The 13,596-nt window shown below is 43.7% G+C and overlaps 1 protein-coding gene across 3 annotated transcripts in view; it reads left to right on the forward strand.

Annotated features, from left to right (window-relative positions):
• Nucleotides 1-59: 59 nt before the first annotated feature.
• Nucleotides 60-13,596, forward strand: part of CDC42BPB (CDC42 binding protein kinase beta) — a 98,372-nt gene continuing 84,835 nt past the window's right edge. For all 3 annotated transcript variants that reach the window (XR_004677022.1, XM_034992710.1, XM_034992711.1), the window contains exon 1: nt 60-469. Coding sequence is in view for 2 of the 3 variants with exons in the window: in XM_034992710.1 (XP_034848601.1) it covers nt 295-469 (175 nt within the window). In the remaining variant the exon portion in view is untranslated. The remainder of the gene's footprint in view (nt 470-13,596) is intronic.

Genomic DNA, 13,596 nt, shown 5'->3' on the forward strand with positions numbered 1-13,596 from the left:
GGCGAGGCGAGGCGAGGCGAGGCGAGGGCGGGCCGCGCCGGGCGGGGCGGGCGGCGGCGCCGAGGGGAGGAGACCGGCCCATGGACCCGCGGGGCCCGGCGCCCCAGACGCTGCGCCGCCGGGACCGAGCCCAAGATGTCGGCCTAGGCCGGGGCGCGGCGACGCGGACGGGGCGGCGACCAGGCGCCGCAGCTGCCGGGGCTCGCGGCCGCCGGGCCCCCGAGGGCTCGCCCTGACGGACTGGCCGAGCGGGCGGCGAGAGTCCGGCGCGTTGGGAGCGGGCCGCGCGGCACCATGTCGGCCAAGGTGCGGCTCAAGAAGCTGGAGCAGCTGCTCCTGGACGGGCCGTGGCGCAACGAGAGCGCCCTGAGCGTGGAGACGCTGCTCGACGTGCTCGTCTGCCTGCACACCGAGTGCAGCCACGCGGCCCTGCGCCGCGACAAGTATGTGGCCGAGTTCCTCGAGTGGGGTAAGTGCGCGCGGGCGCCGGCTGCCCCTCCGCCCCTCCGCCCCGGCCCTCGGCCTTCCGCGCCTCCTGCCCCAGGCCCGCCGCCCCCGTCCTCTCGGGCCGCCCCTTGCGCCCTGGTCCCGTCGCGGCTCCCGGTCCCCCCTGGCGCGTCCGCGTTCGGCCGTCCCGCCCCCTCATCCTGCTCCTGGGAGCCACATCCTCCGTTCCCACCCCCACTCGCTCCCCGCCGCCGGCCATCGCCCGGGCCGCTTCCTAGATCCACCCTCCGCGTCTGGGTATCATTTCCTGCAGCACTCCCCGGGAAATCCGCCCCCGCCCCCGCCCCCGCCCCCAGCTCTGGGGTCCAGAGTCAGCCCCTGCTGGCTTGTGGGGGCAGCCGCGTGTGATTTTTACATCCCCGTCCTCCACCGCCCGGTGGGCCCCCTCTCTGCGTGTGCATTTCCGGGGAGCCCGGTTCTGTTGCTCCCTCCTGGGTGACAGCCTGCTGCATCCCCTGGATGTCCAGGGCTCGAGCACCCTTGACTGTAGCACCTCCAAGGGAGTCTTCAGGTTAAAAGCCTTATTTTGCAAGAGCACGTTGGTTCTTTTCGTTGTAATTGCGCTGGACTCTTGTAGTACGTTGGGGGCAGCTGAACTGTCAGTGTATGGGAGGCCTTTAAAAACTTTCTTTATCTGAGCCTTGCATGCCTTCTCTAGTTTATTCACGGATCTATAGCACCCTAATCATTGATCAGCTAACCTATTTTGCTTTATTAGGACAAAAGTTTGATTAAGCCACTTGATGATCATTAGAATCCCGGAGACAGCTACAGGTGTAAAATGAAATCCTTTCGATTGGTTTCTAACTAACATGGGCATCCTGTCAAGACCCTCAGACTCACCTGGAACGACCTAGTAGGAACACGCAGGGCTTATGTTCAGGCCAAACCTAAGAAAATCCTATCCCTGGGTTACTTGCGTCGTTGGGCTAGGACTGTGCAGTTTGAGCCAGTAATTTCTTTGGGGCTGATAAAGCTGATATTTACACGAAGAAACAAATGTATTTTGAGTGAGGCCTCCTACTCTGCCAAAATGGGAACTGGAATTTGGGGTTTTGTTTACTAATTAAAACTTAAGTTGAGATGTTCTTTAGAGGGTTTGTTTTTTGCTCTTTAGCGAAATGGTGTTTTGTGAGAGCCGCAGGAGAAAGGAGGGCCAGAGCCCCAGGACAGCCCATTATGCTTTATTTCGGTGGGGACCACCGTGCTTGGTTATATACAATGTCTGTAAAATGAGAGCGTTCACTTTCTAGGGTCCTTTATCGGTGACGTGATTTTCAAATAATTAACTCACTTTCACAGTTGCTTTGAAAGTGAGGTCTTTGGTGCTTGTTACATCTGAGTCTTCTGAATGTTGTATTTGCCTTTCCTTTCTGAGCATTTGATGTTGAAATCCAGACAGTTCCACAATCAGGTTCAACTTGGTGCACAGTGTGTGGGTAGGAGTGTGACTGAAAGGAGAAGCGGAGGGAGGGTTGTAGTGGTGAGGTGTGGTCCATCTGGCCTCTGGCCTGGGAACTGAGTTGTGCCTCTGTGGGGTTGAAGTCTGAGAGCCAGACACCCCGTACGTGGGTGGTTCTCACCTAGTTCCGTCCCTGGCAGGCTGTACCGGCCACTCTGTGACCTGGTGGGCTTTACCGGAGCAAGCTCTTCTCAGCATGTGTGGAGGTCTTATTTTAAGAGATTAGATCTTTCCAGATGGAAACAGAAGCTGTGTGTTATCACTTAGAATTATTTTTGAAATTGTATTTTGGAGTATTGGAAATTATGATTACAAATGAGTTACACTGTCCTAACAACTCAATTTGCACAGAAGTGTAAACCTTAAATTGCAGGGAAGAGAAATGGACTGAGGTTTAAGGTGGCATTTTAATGAAATATTAATACTACTTCTAAATACTAATACAATAGGAAGTAATATTTAATCTCATGCATGTTAACATGTACACTTGTTGCTCTGCAGGCGTGCATTACTAATGAAGTCCTTATTTAGTGTTACTTAGAGTGCTTGTGTATTGCAAGCAGAAGGTGAAGAATGGTCCGTCGAGTGGAATTGTGGAGCATTATCAGGTGCCCTGACTTCCAGGTGGAATTACTGCTGCTCTGGAAACAGACATAAGCTATTACCCTGGGGTTGCTGAGTCTTTGGGTTCACGCTCTGCACGGTATTTGAAGTCTCCAGTGTGTGGAGTCCTGTCATGCAGAGGGCCAGCCTCCCCCCACCTTCCAAATCTTGGTAGGTGTCTAATGACAATTAGGTAGAAATCTTGAAACTTAATGAAGACATACAGCTATTCATTTCAGATTTAAAGAGTTACTGAGGAATCTTTGAGGAAATTTGGAAAGCATAGGTAATAAAGTTTTTAATTTTTTTTACTTTAAAAAATGTATTTATGTTTTATAACAACAGGTGATAATGGATTTTTTTTAAATTAGTTTCATAGGTAGAATCCAGTGATTCATCAGTTGCATATAACACCCAGGGCTCATTACATCACGTGCCCTCCTTAATGTCCATCATCCAGTTACCCCATCCCCCCACCCCCCTCCCCTCCAGCAACCCTCAGTTTGTTTCCTAGAGTTAGGAGTCTCTTAGTGGTTTGCCTCCCTCTCTGTTTTCATCTTATTTATCCTTCCCTTCCCCTATGTTCATTTACTTTGTTTCTTAAATTCCACATATGAGTGAAATCATACAGTATTTGTCTTTCTCTGAAGTTTTATTTTAAGTTAATTTTAGTTTTTTGGAGAGGGAGAGAGAACCTCAAGCAGGCTCCATGCTCAGTGCAGAGCCCGACATGGGGCTCCATCTCACAACTCTGAGATCATGAGTCAGATGCTTAACTGATTGGGTCACCCAGGCACCCCATTTTTAAGTTTTAAAAGAAGACTTTCTGGCTCTTCCTTCCTTTTTGCCACGGTGGTTGCGTGGGATAAGAGTCATCGTAGCCCATTGTAAAGACCTTCATTGTAGGTCTTTAATTTTCCCTTGATTATGTTTATAATTTGATTAGTTTCCTCTATGAAATCCTGAACTTTAATTAAAAGTTGGAAATACCCTGCTTTGCATCTGTATTTCTTTAAGCTGTATTTTAATGCAAATTGGATCCCATTCAAAGTAGAACATATGAAGCACTTTGAAATTTCTATAAGTAAATAGCAACAAATACAAGTAAATGAGAGGAATTTGCTGTCTCTTACTTTTGGTACAAAAAAATACTTTTACATGTGTTAAGTACTTTTTTCATGGCTTAAATATAATGACTAGTGTTATATCAAACATCAGATGGAGCTGATGTTTGAAGTCCCAGCCTATTGGCAGTGGGTAGACCACAGTGGCTCTGTGCTCTGGCCCCTCATGGCCTGCAGACCAGGTGGGAAGCCTGGAGCTTGCAGCTGGTATAGGCATGTCTCGGGGACGCAGACCTCAGTGTGGTTTCCCAATTTGCAGTCCAGGGCACCTTTCTTTACCCTGCCACTGTACTTCCTATATAAGGAAGAAAATTAATCCTTTCTAGCCCTCTTTCCTCTCCTCATTTGTGTTTTTTCTTGTTAGGAATGCAGCAGTACCTTCATCCATGTGAATTCCCATAGCGGTTAGCACGGGGATCCTCAGCCCAACGTGTGAGTGGGATGACTCTACCAAATTTAAAACGTTCGGGCTTAACTGGTGGTGCTTAAAATCTCAAGATACATTTTGGTTTGATACATAATGGTTCCTCCAGATGGAATGTTTGTGTAACATGGGAATGACTTAAACAGGTCTTTTGAATAAGATCTAAATTTGAGGGAAATACTGGGATTGCATAATAAAAATTAAGTTAACATAATTTAGACTTGTAAGTAGCTATTTGAAATGCGTGGTTGGGGCGCCTCAGTGGCTCAGTCTGTTAAGCGTCTGCCTTCGGCTCAGGTCACGGTCCCAGGGTCCTGGGATCGAGCCCCGCATCGGGCTCCCTGCCCAGCGGGAAGCCTGCTTCTCCCTCTCCCACTCTCCCTGCTTGTGTTCCCTCTCTCACTTTCTCTCTCTCTGTCAAACAAATAAATAAAATCTTTGAAAAAAAAAAATGCGTGCTGATATTGACTAGGTGGCAGGTGGTGGGACATTTGAAACCATTAAACCATAACAAGCCAGCCTTACCCTTTCTCTCCTAAAACCTCATCCATTGACATTTGGGTTTCGAAGTGAACAGCCGTGTCACTTCCTGTGTGACACACTTAGTGTGTTAACTCTAGACTTTAAATAAGGTTGGCATTGGAGTGAATTGTTTTCAAACAGGATGCCACTGTGTGAGCCACGTGAGAAGGCCTATGACATGCAGCGGATCGGTTGCCAAGCGCACTTCCGTGCACCTGAGGTAGAATAATCGGAATACCATGGGGTGGAGAGGTGGCCCCTCTTGCCTTTGCCCTGCCTCTGGCTGCAGAGCCTGGTGCCCTTAGAAATCTGTCTGTGCTGACGTCTGTGATGCTGGATAAACACATGAGCAGACAGGACTGTTAATTCCAAACTTTATTAAGTACGGTGAAGCTATTGAGTACTTTTCTTGGTAAAGAGACAAGAAGTATTTTTTGAGACTAACAAAGTAAAAGGATCAAAAAGGAGATAAAATTAAAGGAAGTTTTGAAGGAGTTTTTTAAAAAACCCATGAAAACCCTGTAATCACATCACCCTAACTGGTCCCCATAAGATAACACCGTTTAGTCCCTGTCCCAAGTTTAAGTTTGGTTCGTAGCTTTAAGAATGGTCCAGAATGACAGTGTGTTAGGGTTATCTTAAGTTTGTGTGAAAAGCTTACACAAACGCTCTCTTAATAAGGAAAACGGGTGAGAGGAAAAGAACACTTTCCTTAGATTCATTTATTTGAAAGATTTTATTTATTTATTTGACAGAGAGGGAACATAAGCAAGGGGAGTGGGAGAAGGAGAAGCAGGCTTCCTGCCGAGCAAGGAGCCCGATGCGGGGCCCGATCCCAGGACCCTGGGATCATGACCTGAGCCAAAGATGCTTAACGACTACCCCACCCAGGTGCCCCTCTCCTTATATTTAAAACCAGAAGTGTTTTGACAATCTGAACTGAAATACGGACTTAAAAATCTACAAGAGACAGCTATTTTTTAAAGACAAATAGATACTAACTATGAAATAAAGGTTGTACTTTACAGCAAGATCTGAATGATCTGTGTTGTACGTTAGGTTTTTGGTCAGTTTCATTGACTGGTAGGTAACTGGCAACAAGATTGTTTTTAGATTAAAATTTTGCAAAAAGAGTCAATTATATAATAGAACTTTGGATTTTGTTATCTTTAGGAAAGAATTAGAAATTCTGAGAGAAATTTGAATTGGATCATGTTTCAGTCCAATTCTGTCCTTGTATTGGAGCTGCTTTGGAGACCTGTGGAACTTGCTTGAAGGTGACTCCAAATGTTACGGGGATGGCAATAATTTCTCTGGCCTCCACAATCACAGAGTCATAGGTGTGAACACTATTAAGAATTGGAGTGACCCTGTAGTCTGCCCTCCACCCCCATCCCCGCTGTCCCTTAGGTAAACCAGGCTCAGGACATTTTTCCTGATCATTTCGGAGCCAGCAGCCTTCTAGTGGGGGTTCTCTTGTCTGCTGGACCATGATCAACCTTGGGCTGCCTTGCAGGCACCTGCTTTGAAACATCTGTTTTATTGTAGCCTTTTCCTTCCATTCCCATCATCACTGGCCTAGCTGAAGCTCTCAAGCCCGCAGACCTAAATGAATGCCTTTCTCACTTTAGGGTTTAAATATCTCTGCCAGTCAGCCTTAGACACTGCTATTCCTTTCATCACTCCCTCTTTCAAATACTTCATATTCTGTTGTCTGTAGATTCTATTGTCTGTCTATAAATCAGGTAAAACTGACCTAAAAAGACCCATTTAATCTTAGTTTTAGAAGTTGAGATTAACAGCACTTCTGACCATACCCCGTGATTTTCTTCAAATATAATTTTACCTTTATTAAAGTAATGCATTTACTTAGTAACTCTGGTTTTTAACTTTCATAAGCAGCCACTTCTAAGCCCTCTGTTTCTATTTGATAATCATCTGTCTCAGGATTGCATTCAGATGCCAGTAACACAACCAATTAATAGCGCCTTACCCAAAATCAAGGTGAATTCTGTCTCATGTGGAATTGGGAAGTGGGCAGGGCAGGGCTAGTAAACAGTTCATTCCAAGAAGTCTTCAGGGACCTGGGCCCTTTCCTGCTCTCGGTCCAGCCTCTGATGGTGGCCGTCCCCTCTGCAATCCAGGCACCAGGGCGAAGGTGTTGTATTACTGTGGAAGAATCTGGGATGTTATAGTTATTTAACAGTTCTAGCCTCAAATTCCAGGTTTCTTTAAAGTGTGTTTGTACTGATTTTTCTGTTTTAGGCATTATCTGTTGACTTCTTAGTGTGGAAGAGAATGTTATAGAACTTTTATATACCTTCTCTGCCCACCTGTCCTCTCTCTCCCTTTTTCCAAATATGGTTATGTAATAATTTTTGTTTAAATTGGTAGTGTTTATGTTCTCACTAGGTAAATATCTTAACTAAGCCACATAGGATGCAGTTAGTTCCCTGTCTTTGCTGAGACGGGATTATTTCTGTGTTTTTTGGAGTGAGTTATGTGTCTTTGCTCTAGCTAGACGCCAGTGGTCCAGGGCTAAGTGTAGTTCCAGGTGTGGAGCTAGAACATCTCAGCACCACAACACGCCCTGCCACGCGCCCCACCCGATCTGTCTGTCACCTTCCACCCTGCAAATCCTTTCCCTTTCCTGTTCTCGTTGAGGCTGTTTGTGCTCCAGACCCAGTGATTAACAGTATTCCTAGCATTTCTCTTCATTCCTTGTGGGAATTTTTTTGGTGTCTTTCTGTTGAATTCCCCTTTCTGGATTTCATGTCTTTTTCCTTTTGGTACAGTGTGTCTTCTAGTGGCCTCCTGAGAAAGGGTTCATCAGAGAGAAATTTTTGAGACCTACCCCGTCTGAAAATGTCTTTTCTTCGCTCACACTTGAGTGACAAACTGCCTGGGTACTGAATTCTAGGTTAGAAGTAATTTTTCCTCAGAAGTTTGAAAGTGTTACTCCTTCTGTTCTTGGTAATGAGCAGCCTAACCCCATAGTGATCCCCAAGACTTTGTGTGACTTGTCTTATCTGGGAACTCTCAGGATCTTTTTTTTTTTTTTTTTTTTAAGATTTATTTGAGAGAGAGAGCATGAAGGGGGGAGGGTCAGAGGGAGAAGCGGACTCCCCACTGAGCAGGGAGCCCGATGTGGGACTCGATCCTGGGACTCCAGGATCATGACCCGAGCTGAAGGCAGTCGCTTAAGCAACTGAGCCACCCAGGTGCCCACTCTCAGGGTCTTCTGTCTGCTCCCAGCATTCTTGGTGGGTCTTTCTGGTGGGGACACTGGGCCCTTCAGCTCTGGAAACTTTTCCATGTTGTCTCTTAGATGATCTCATCCCTGATTTCTCCAATGTATCCTACCGGATCTCCTATTATTCATTTGTTGGACCTTCTGGAGTGTTCTGCTAATTCTCTTTTCCTCCTTTTTCCTATTCATTATCTGTTTCTTCTGATTTTTCTGGGGAGGTCCTTAACTGTATCTTCTAGTCCTTACACTGAATTTTTATTTCTGCCATCATATCTTTCATTACTGTTTTTGTTCTCAGCATTCCTTTTTATAACATTCTATCTTCGTTTCATGAAGGCAGTGCACTGTTTTTAAGATTTCATTTATTTGAGAGAGAGCAAGCGAGTGCCTGCACACAAGCTGGGGGAGGGGCTGAGGGAGAAGCAGATTCCCTGCTGAGCAGGGAGCCTGATAGAGCCTGAGCCCAAGGCAGACATTCAACCAACTCAGCCACCCAGGCACCCCAGCAATGTACTTTTTAAAAAAATTTTTTAAATTGATTTATGTGTACACATTTATGTTATGTAGACATTTTCTTTTGTTTCCCGTGTTGTCTCTCTCTTCTGAGTCCTTGTTCTCATCTTTCCTGCTTTGGTCTTTGTCTTTGATGTTAGAAGCATTTCTCCAAATATTTGCTGATTATTGGCTGTCTTTTCATAATTGTGAGTGGACTGATTGGAAACTCCCCATGTGCATGGACAAACTTTTTTGAGTCTCACCATTAGGAAATAGGACAGGGACAATTTGAGGGACACTATCAGAAGTTGCTAAAGTAATTCTTTCTTTGGGCCTGTCAGTTTCCCCAGAGAGGGGTTTCTGGTGTCCTGCCTGGGCAGTGGGGAGTGATGTGGGATATACTGGCTTTTGGGGAAGTTGGGGTAAGGTGGAGAGTTGATGGGAGGGAACAGAAGGAGTTCTGGGGTGTCACTGCTTCTCCTGTAGATTTGAAGCCAGTCCTGTTTTCTGTCTGTTACCATTTAGACCCTCAGAGACCCCAGTGCTTCTGATCATTCAGAGCAGCCTTACCCCTACCTCACACACAATAACTCAGTTTTCTAACTTGGCTAAATTAGTTATCACTTGTCCATTGGCTTTTCCCACTGTGCAGAATTGTGCTGACATTCCTAGGCTGCTGTCATCTTCTGTCACTCGTTCAACAAGTATTTTTTAAGTACTTAAAAAGTACCAGGCACTGCAATGATGAACAGAATCCCTGTTCTCCTGGGGCTCATGTTATCCTTGATAACATGGAGGCTGTGTCCCATGGTAATCATAAGCTGTCATTTTAGTGGCGTTTTCAGGTGGTGTAAGGCTAAGGCGGATGTGCTGAAAGGTGTGTGGTCAGAGGGGATAATTTCTGTTTTCTTTGACATGGATGTATTGGCATTTCTATTCCTATGCTTACTCGTTTATTAGGTTTCCCCCATAAGTAGAAGGAAGACGTGGGAATAAAAAGGGAGGACAAATTTTTCTCTAGGAACTGCATCCCAGTGGAAGGGGGGGTTAGGAAAGGGATGTGAAGAAGGAGTTATAGGATGGGTGCACTGAAAAGGAAAAGGGGTGCCTGGAAAGTGCTTCTTCAGATGGCTGGGGAGCGGCTACTCTAGGGTGGGCACAGGGTGAAGCAGGGAAGGACCTCTGGAGACCCACAGTGTGGAGATGTTTGCAGTTGGGGGGGGAGTGTTTGTGACCCAGAGACTATGTGCATAAGCTTTGATCTTTCTTGAGCTGACATGGAAGTGATTCTGTTTAAGCTCTTGCTATGGAGGAAGGTATCAACAGCTATTTATTTATTTAGGTATTTATTTATTTGAGACAGAGTGCATGTGTGCCTGCACCCCAGCAAGTGCACAAGGTGGGGGGAGGAGCAGAGGGAGAAGCAGACTCCTCACTGAGCAGGGATCTTGACCTGGGGCTCCATCCCAGGACCTCGAGATCATGATCTAAGCCGAAGGCAGACCTTAACCACCTGAGCCACGCAGGCACCCCAGGTATCACCAGTTTAAAATCAAGAGCAGAAGAACTGTTCTTGCCACTCATAATTTTCTAAAAACACATAACAGAAATGAAATCCAAAGGTAAACAGACCTCCCTTATCATGACACCCGGATTACATTTTAAGGCCGTTCTGTTGTACTTTACCCTCTCCATGTGAAAGAATTGAACTGAAATCACTAAATTTCTCTCATTTTGTTTAAAAAAATTAACATCAGGGAGCTGAATTTATTTTTTTTTAATTTATGTTATTTTTAACTGGAAATAGTATTTTTTATTTATTTTTTAGTTTAATTTTTTTTTAAAGTAGGCTCTACACCCAGCGTTGGGCTTGAACTCATGACCCCGAGATCAAGGGTCACATGCTCTCACACTGAGACAGCCCAGGCGCCCCTGGCAATAGCATTTCTGGCAATAGCATTTTCATTCTTCACTATTGAGAAAGATGTTGATTTCATAATTAATGGATATACAGTAATCTTTTAAAAATAATTTTGCAGTTCTGTCGCAAATGGACTTGCTGCTTTTTTAACTGCAAGTATTTGAGATCAGATTGTTGAAAAGTCTTTTAAGTGTATTAACAAGTCGGTCTTCTGATGTACCTTTAAAATTAATCTGGGAAAATGTCAATAAAGCTTTTGAATATGTGGGATATATTGTCTCGCAGCAAATTGGGAAGTTACTGGGAGTGCTCTATTCCCAATTTCACCAATTAATTAAGGTGTCAAGGATGGCATTTATATTAGACTGTATCAGGACAAGAAATGTTTCTGAAAACATCAGCATTATGGTTTTATGTAACCGAAGTGAAGCCTGGGTATATTTCCTTCTACAAATATCTAAATATTTTTTTAAAAAGCAAGGTTTGCCTTTATGAAGTTTTGATAATCCTTGTGAAATAATATGTGAAGAGGGTTACTGGGACAGAAACTGATGTCTATTAGCAAGATGAGAGAAACTTAAATTGCACAGCTGATTGTTTATTTTAATGGGAAAGAAAGATTTCTCTGGCATTTACAGTTAGCAGGTGGTTTACTTTTTCTTTCTTTTTTGGTAACAGCGTTATTGAGATATAATTTGCACACAATTTACCTGTTCAAATTATACCGTCCAATAGCTTTAATATATTCATAGAATCGTGCAACTGTCTCCACTGTTGAATCGCAAACATTTTCATCACCTCTGAAAGAAGCCCTGTGCCCTTTTGCTGTCAGCCCTAAGCAGCCACTGATCTCGTCTCATTATATATTTGCCTGTTCTGGACATTTCCTGTGGTCTTTTGTGACTGGATCCTTTTCACTTAGCATAATGTTTTCAGAGCTATCTCTGTATTTCATCCCTTTCAATTCCAGATAACATTCCATTACGTAGATAGTCCACATTTTGTTTATCAGTTCATCAGTTGATGAACATATGGGTGGTTTCTACCTTTTGGCTATTATGAAGAATGCTGCTGTGAACATTAATGTACCAGTTTTGGTGTGGACAGATGTTTTCATTTCTCTTGGGTGTATACCCAGGAGTAGAATTGCTGGGTCATTCACTAACTCTGTGCTTAGCATTTTGGGGAACTGCCAGATTGTTTTCCATAGCAGCTGTACCCAGTATACATTTCCACCAGCAGCATATAAGACTTCCAGTTTCTCCATATCCTTACTGACACTTGCTCTTGTCTCTTTTATTTTAGCCATCCTAGTGAATGGTGTCTCATTTTAGTTTTGATTTACTTTTCTCTAAAGACTAACAGTGTTGAACATCCTTTCTTGTGTTTATTGGCCATTTGTATATCTTCTTTGGAGAAATGTCTGTTCTTTTGCCCATTTTTAAATTGTGTTGTCTTTCTGTTGTTGAGTTGTAAGAGTTCTTTATATATTCTGGATATTAAACCTTTACCAAATGTATAATTTGCAAATATTTTCCTCTATACGGTGGGTTGTCATTTCACATTCTTGATGGTTTCCTTCAAAGCACAAAAGTTTTAAATTTTGATGAAATTTAATTAAATTTTGTTGATTTTGGTGTCATATCTAAGAATCCGTTGCCAAGGGGCACCAGGGTCGCTCATTCGGTTAATTTCAGGTCATGATCTCAGGGTTCTGGGATCGAGCCCTGCGTTGGACTCCCTGCTCAGTGGGGAGTCTGCTTCTCTCTGCCCCTCCCCCTGCTCATGCTCTCTCTCTTTCAAATAAATAAAATCTTAAAAAAAAAAAAAATCCATTGCCAAATCCAGGGTCACAAAGATTTATACCTGTGTTTTCTTCTAAGGGTTTTATAGTTTCAGATCTTACATGTAGGTCTTTGATCCATTTTGAGTCAATTTTTGTATATGGTATGAGATGGAGAACCACAATTTTTTTATCTTTCTTTTGCATGTGGATATCCTGTTATCCCAGCACCATTTGTTGAAGAGACTGTTCTTTCCCCATTGAGTAGTCGTGCATCCTTGTCAAACAGTTGATAAATGTATGGGTTTAATTCTGGGCTCTCAGTTGTGTTCTGTTGATATTTATGCCAATCCTTAATGTTGGTTAGTACCAACACTGTCTTGATTACTGTTGCTTTGTGGTAAGTTTTGAATTCAGGAAGTGTGAGTCCTCCAGCTTTGTTCTTTTTCAAGATTGTTTTGGCTATTTTAAGTTTCTTGAATTTCCATATGAATTTTAGGATCAGCTTGTCAGTTTCTATAAAGAAGCCATCTGGGATTCTGATAGAGATTGCATCAAATCTGTAGATGAATTTGGGGAGTATTGCCATTTTAACAATATTAAATCTTCTGTCTATGAGCATAATGTCTTTCCACTTATTTAGATTTTTTTTTTTAAAGATTTTATTTATTTATTTGAGACAGAGAGAATGAGAGACAGAGAGCATGAGAGGGAGGAGGGTCAGAGAGAGAAGCAGACTCCCTGCCGAGCAGGGAGCCCAATGCGGGACTCGATCCCGGGGCTCCAGGATCACGACCTGAGCCGAAGGCAGCCGCCCAACCAACTGAGCCACCCAGGCGCCCTATTTAGATCTTTTAAATTGTTTTTCAAAAATATTTGGTAGTTTTCAGAGTTTAGCACGTTTGTTTTTACTTTTTTATTGTGGTAAAATACGTATGATAGAAAATTTGTCATTTTAACTATATAAGTGTTTATTTGGTTACATTAATTACATTCACAAAACAGAGTATAAGATTTGCAATTATTGAATTATTCCTAGGGGTTTTTTTTAATGCTGTTGTAAATAGAATTGTTTTCTTAATCTTGTTTTTCAGATTGTTTGTTATAAATGTATACAAATAACAAGTGATTTTTTTAAAGATTTTATTTATTTGACAGAGAGAAAGGGAGAGAGAGCAAGCACAAGCAGGAGGAGGGGCAGAGAGAGAGGGAGAAGCAGACTCCCTGCTGAGCAGGGAGCCCGATGTGGGACTTGATCCCAGGACCCTGGGATCATGACCTGAGCCAAAGGCAGACGCTTAACCAACTGAGCCACCTGGGCACCCAACAGTTGATTTTTTTTAAAATTGATCCTGTGTCCTGCAAAATGGCTGAACTCATTTACTAGTTCTAATAGTTTTTAGTGGATTCCTTAGGACTTTTATATATAAGATCATGTCACCTGTGAATAGAGATAGTTTGCTTCTTCCTTTCCAGGCTGGATGTTCCTTCTTTCTGTCACCTAA

The sequence above is a fragment of the Mirounga leonina genome, unplaced genomic scaffold, assembly GCF_011800145.1.
Source record: "Mirounga leonina isolate KUSES-001 unplaced genomic scaffold, KU_Mleo_1.0 Mir_82, whole genome shotgun sequence".
Taxonomy (NCBI): Eukaryota; Metazoa; Chordata; class Mammalia; order Carnivora; family Phocidae; genus Mirounga; species Mirounga leonina.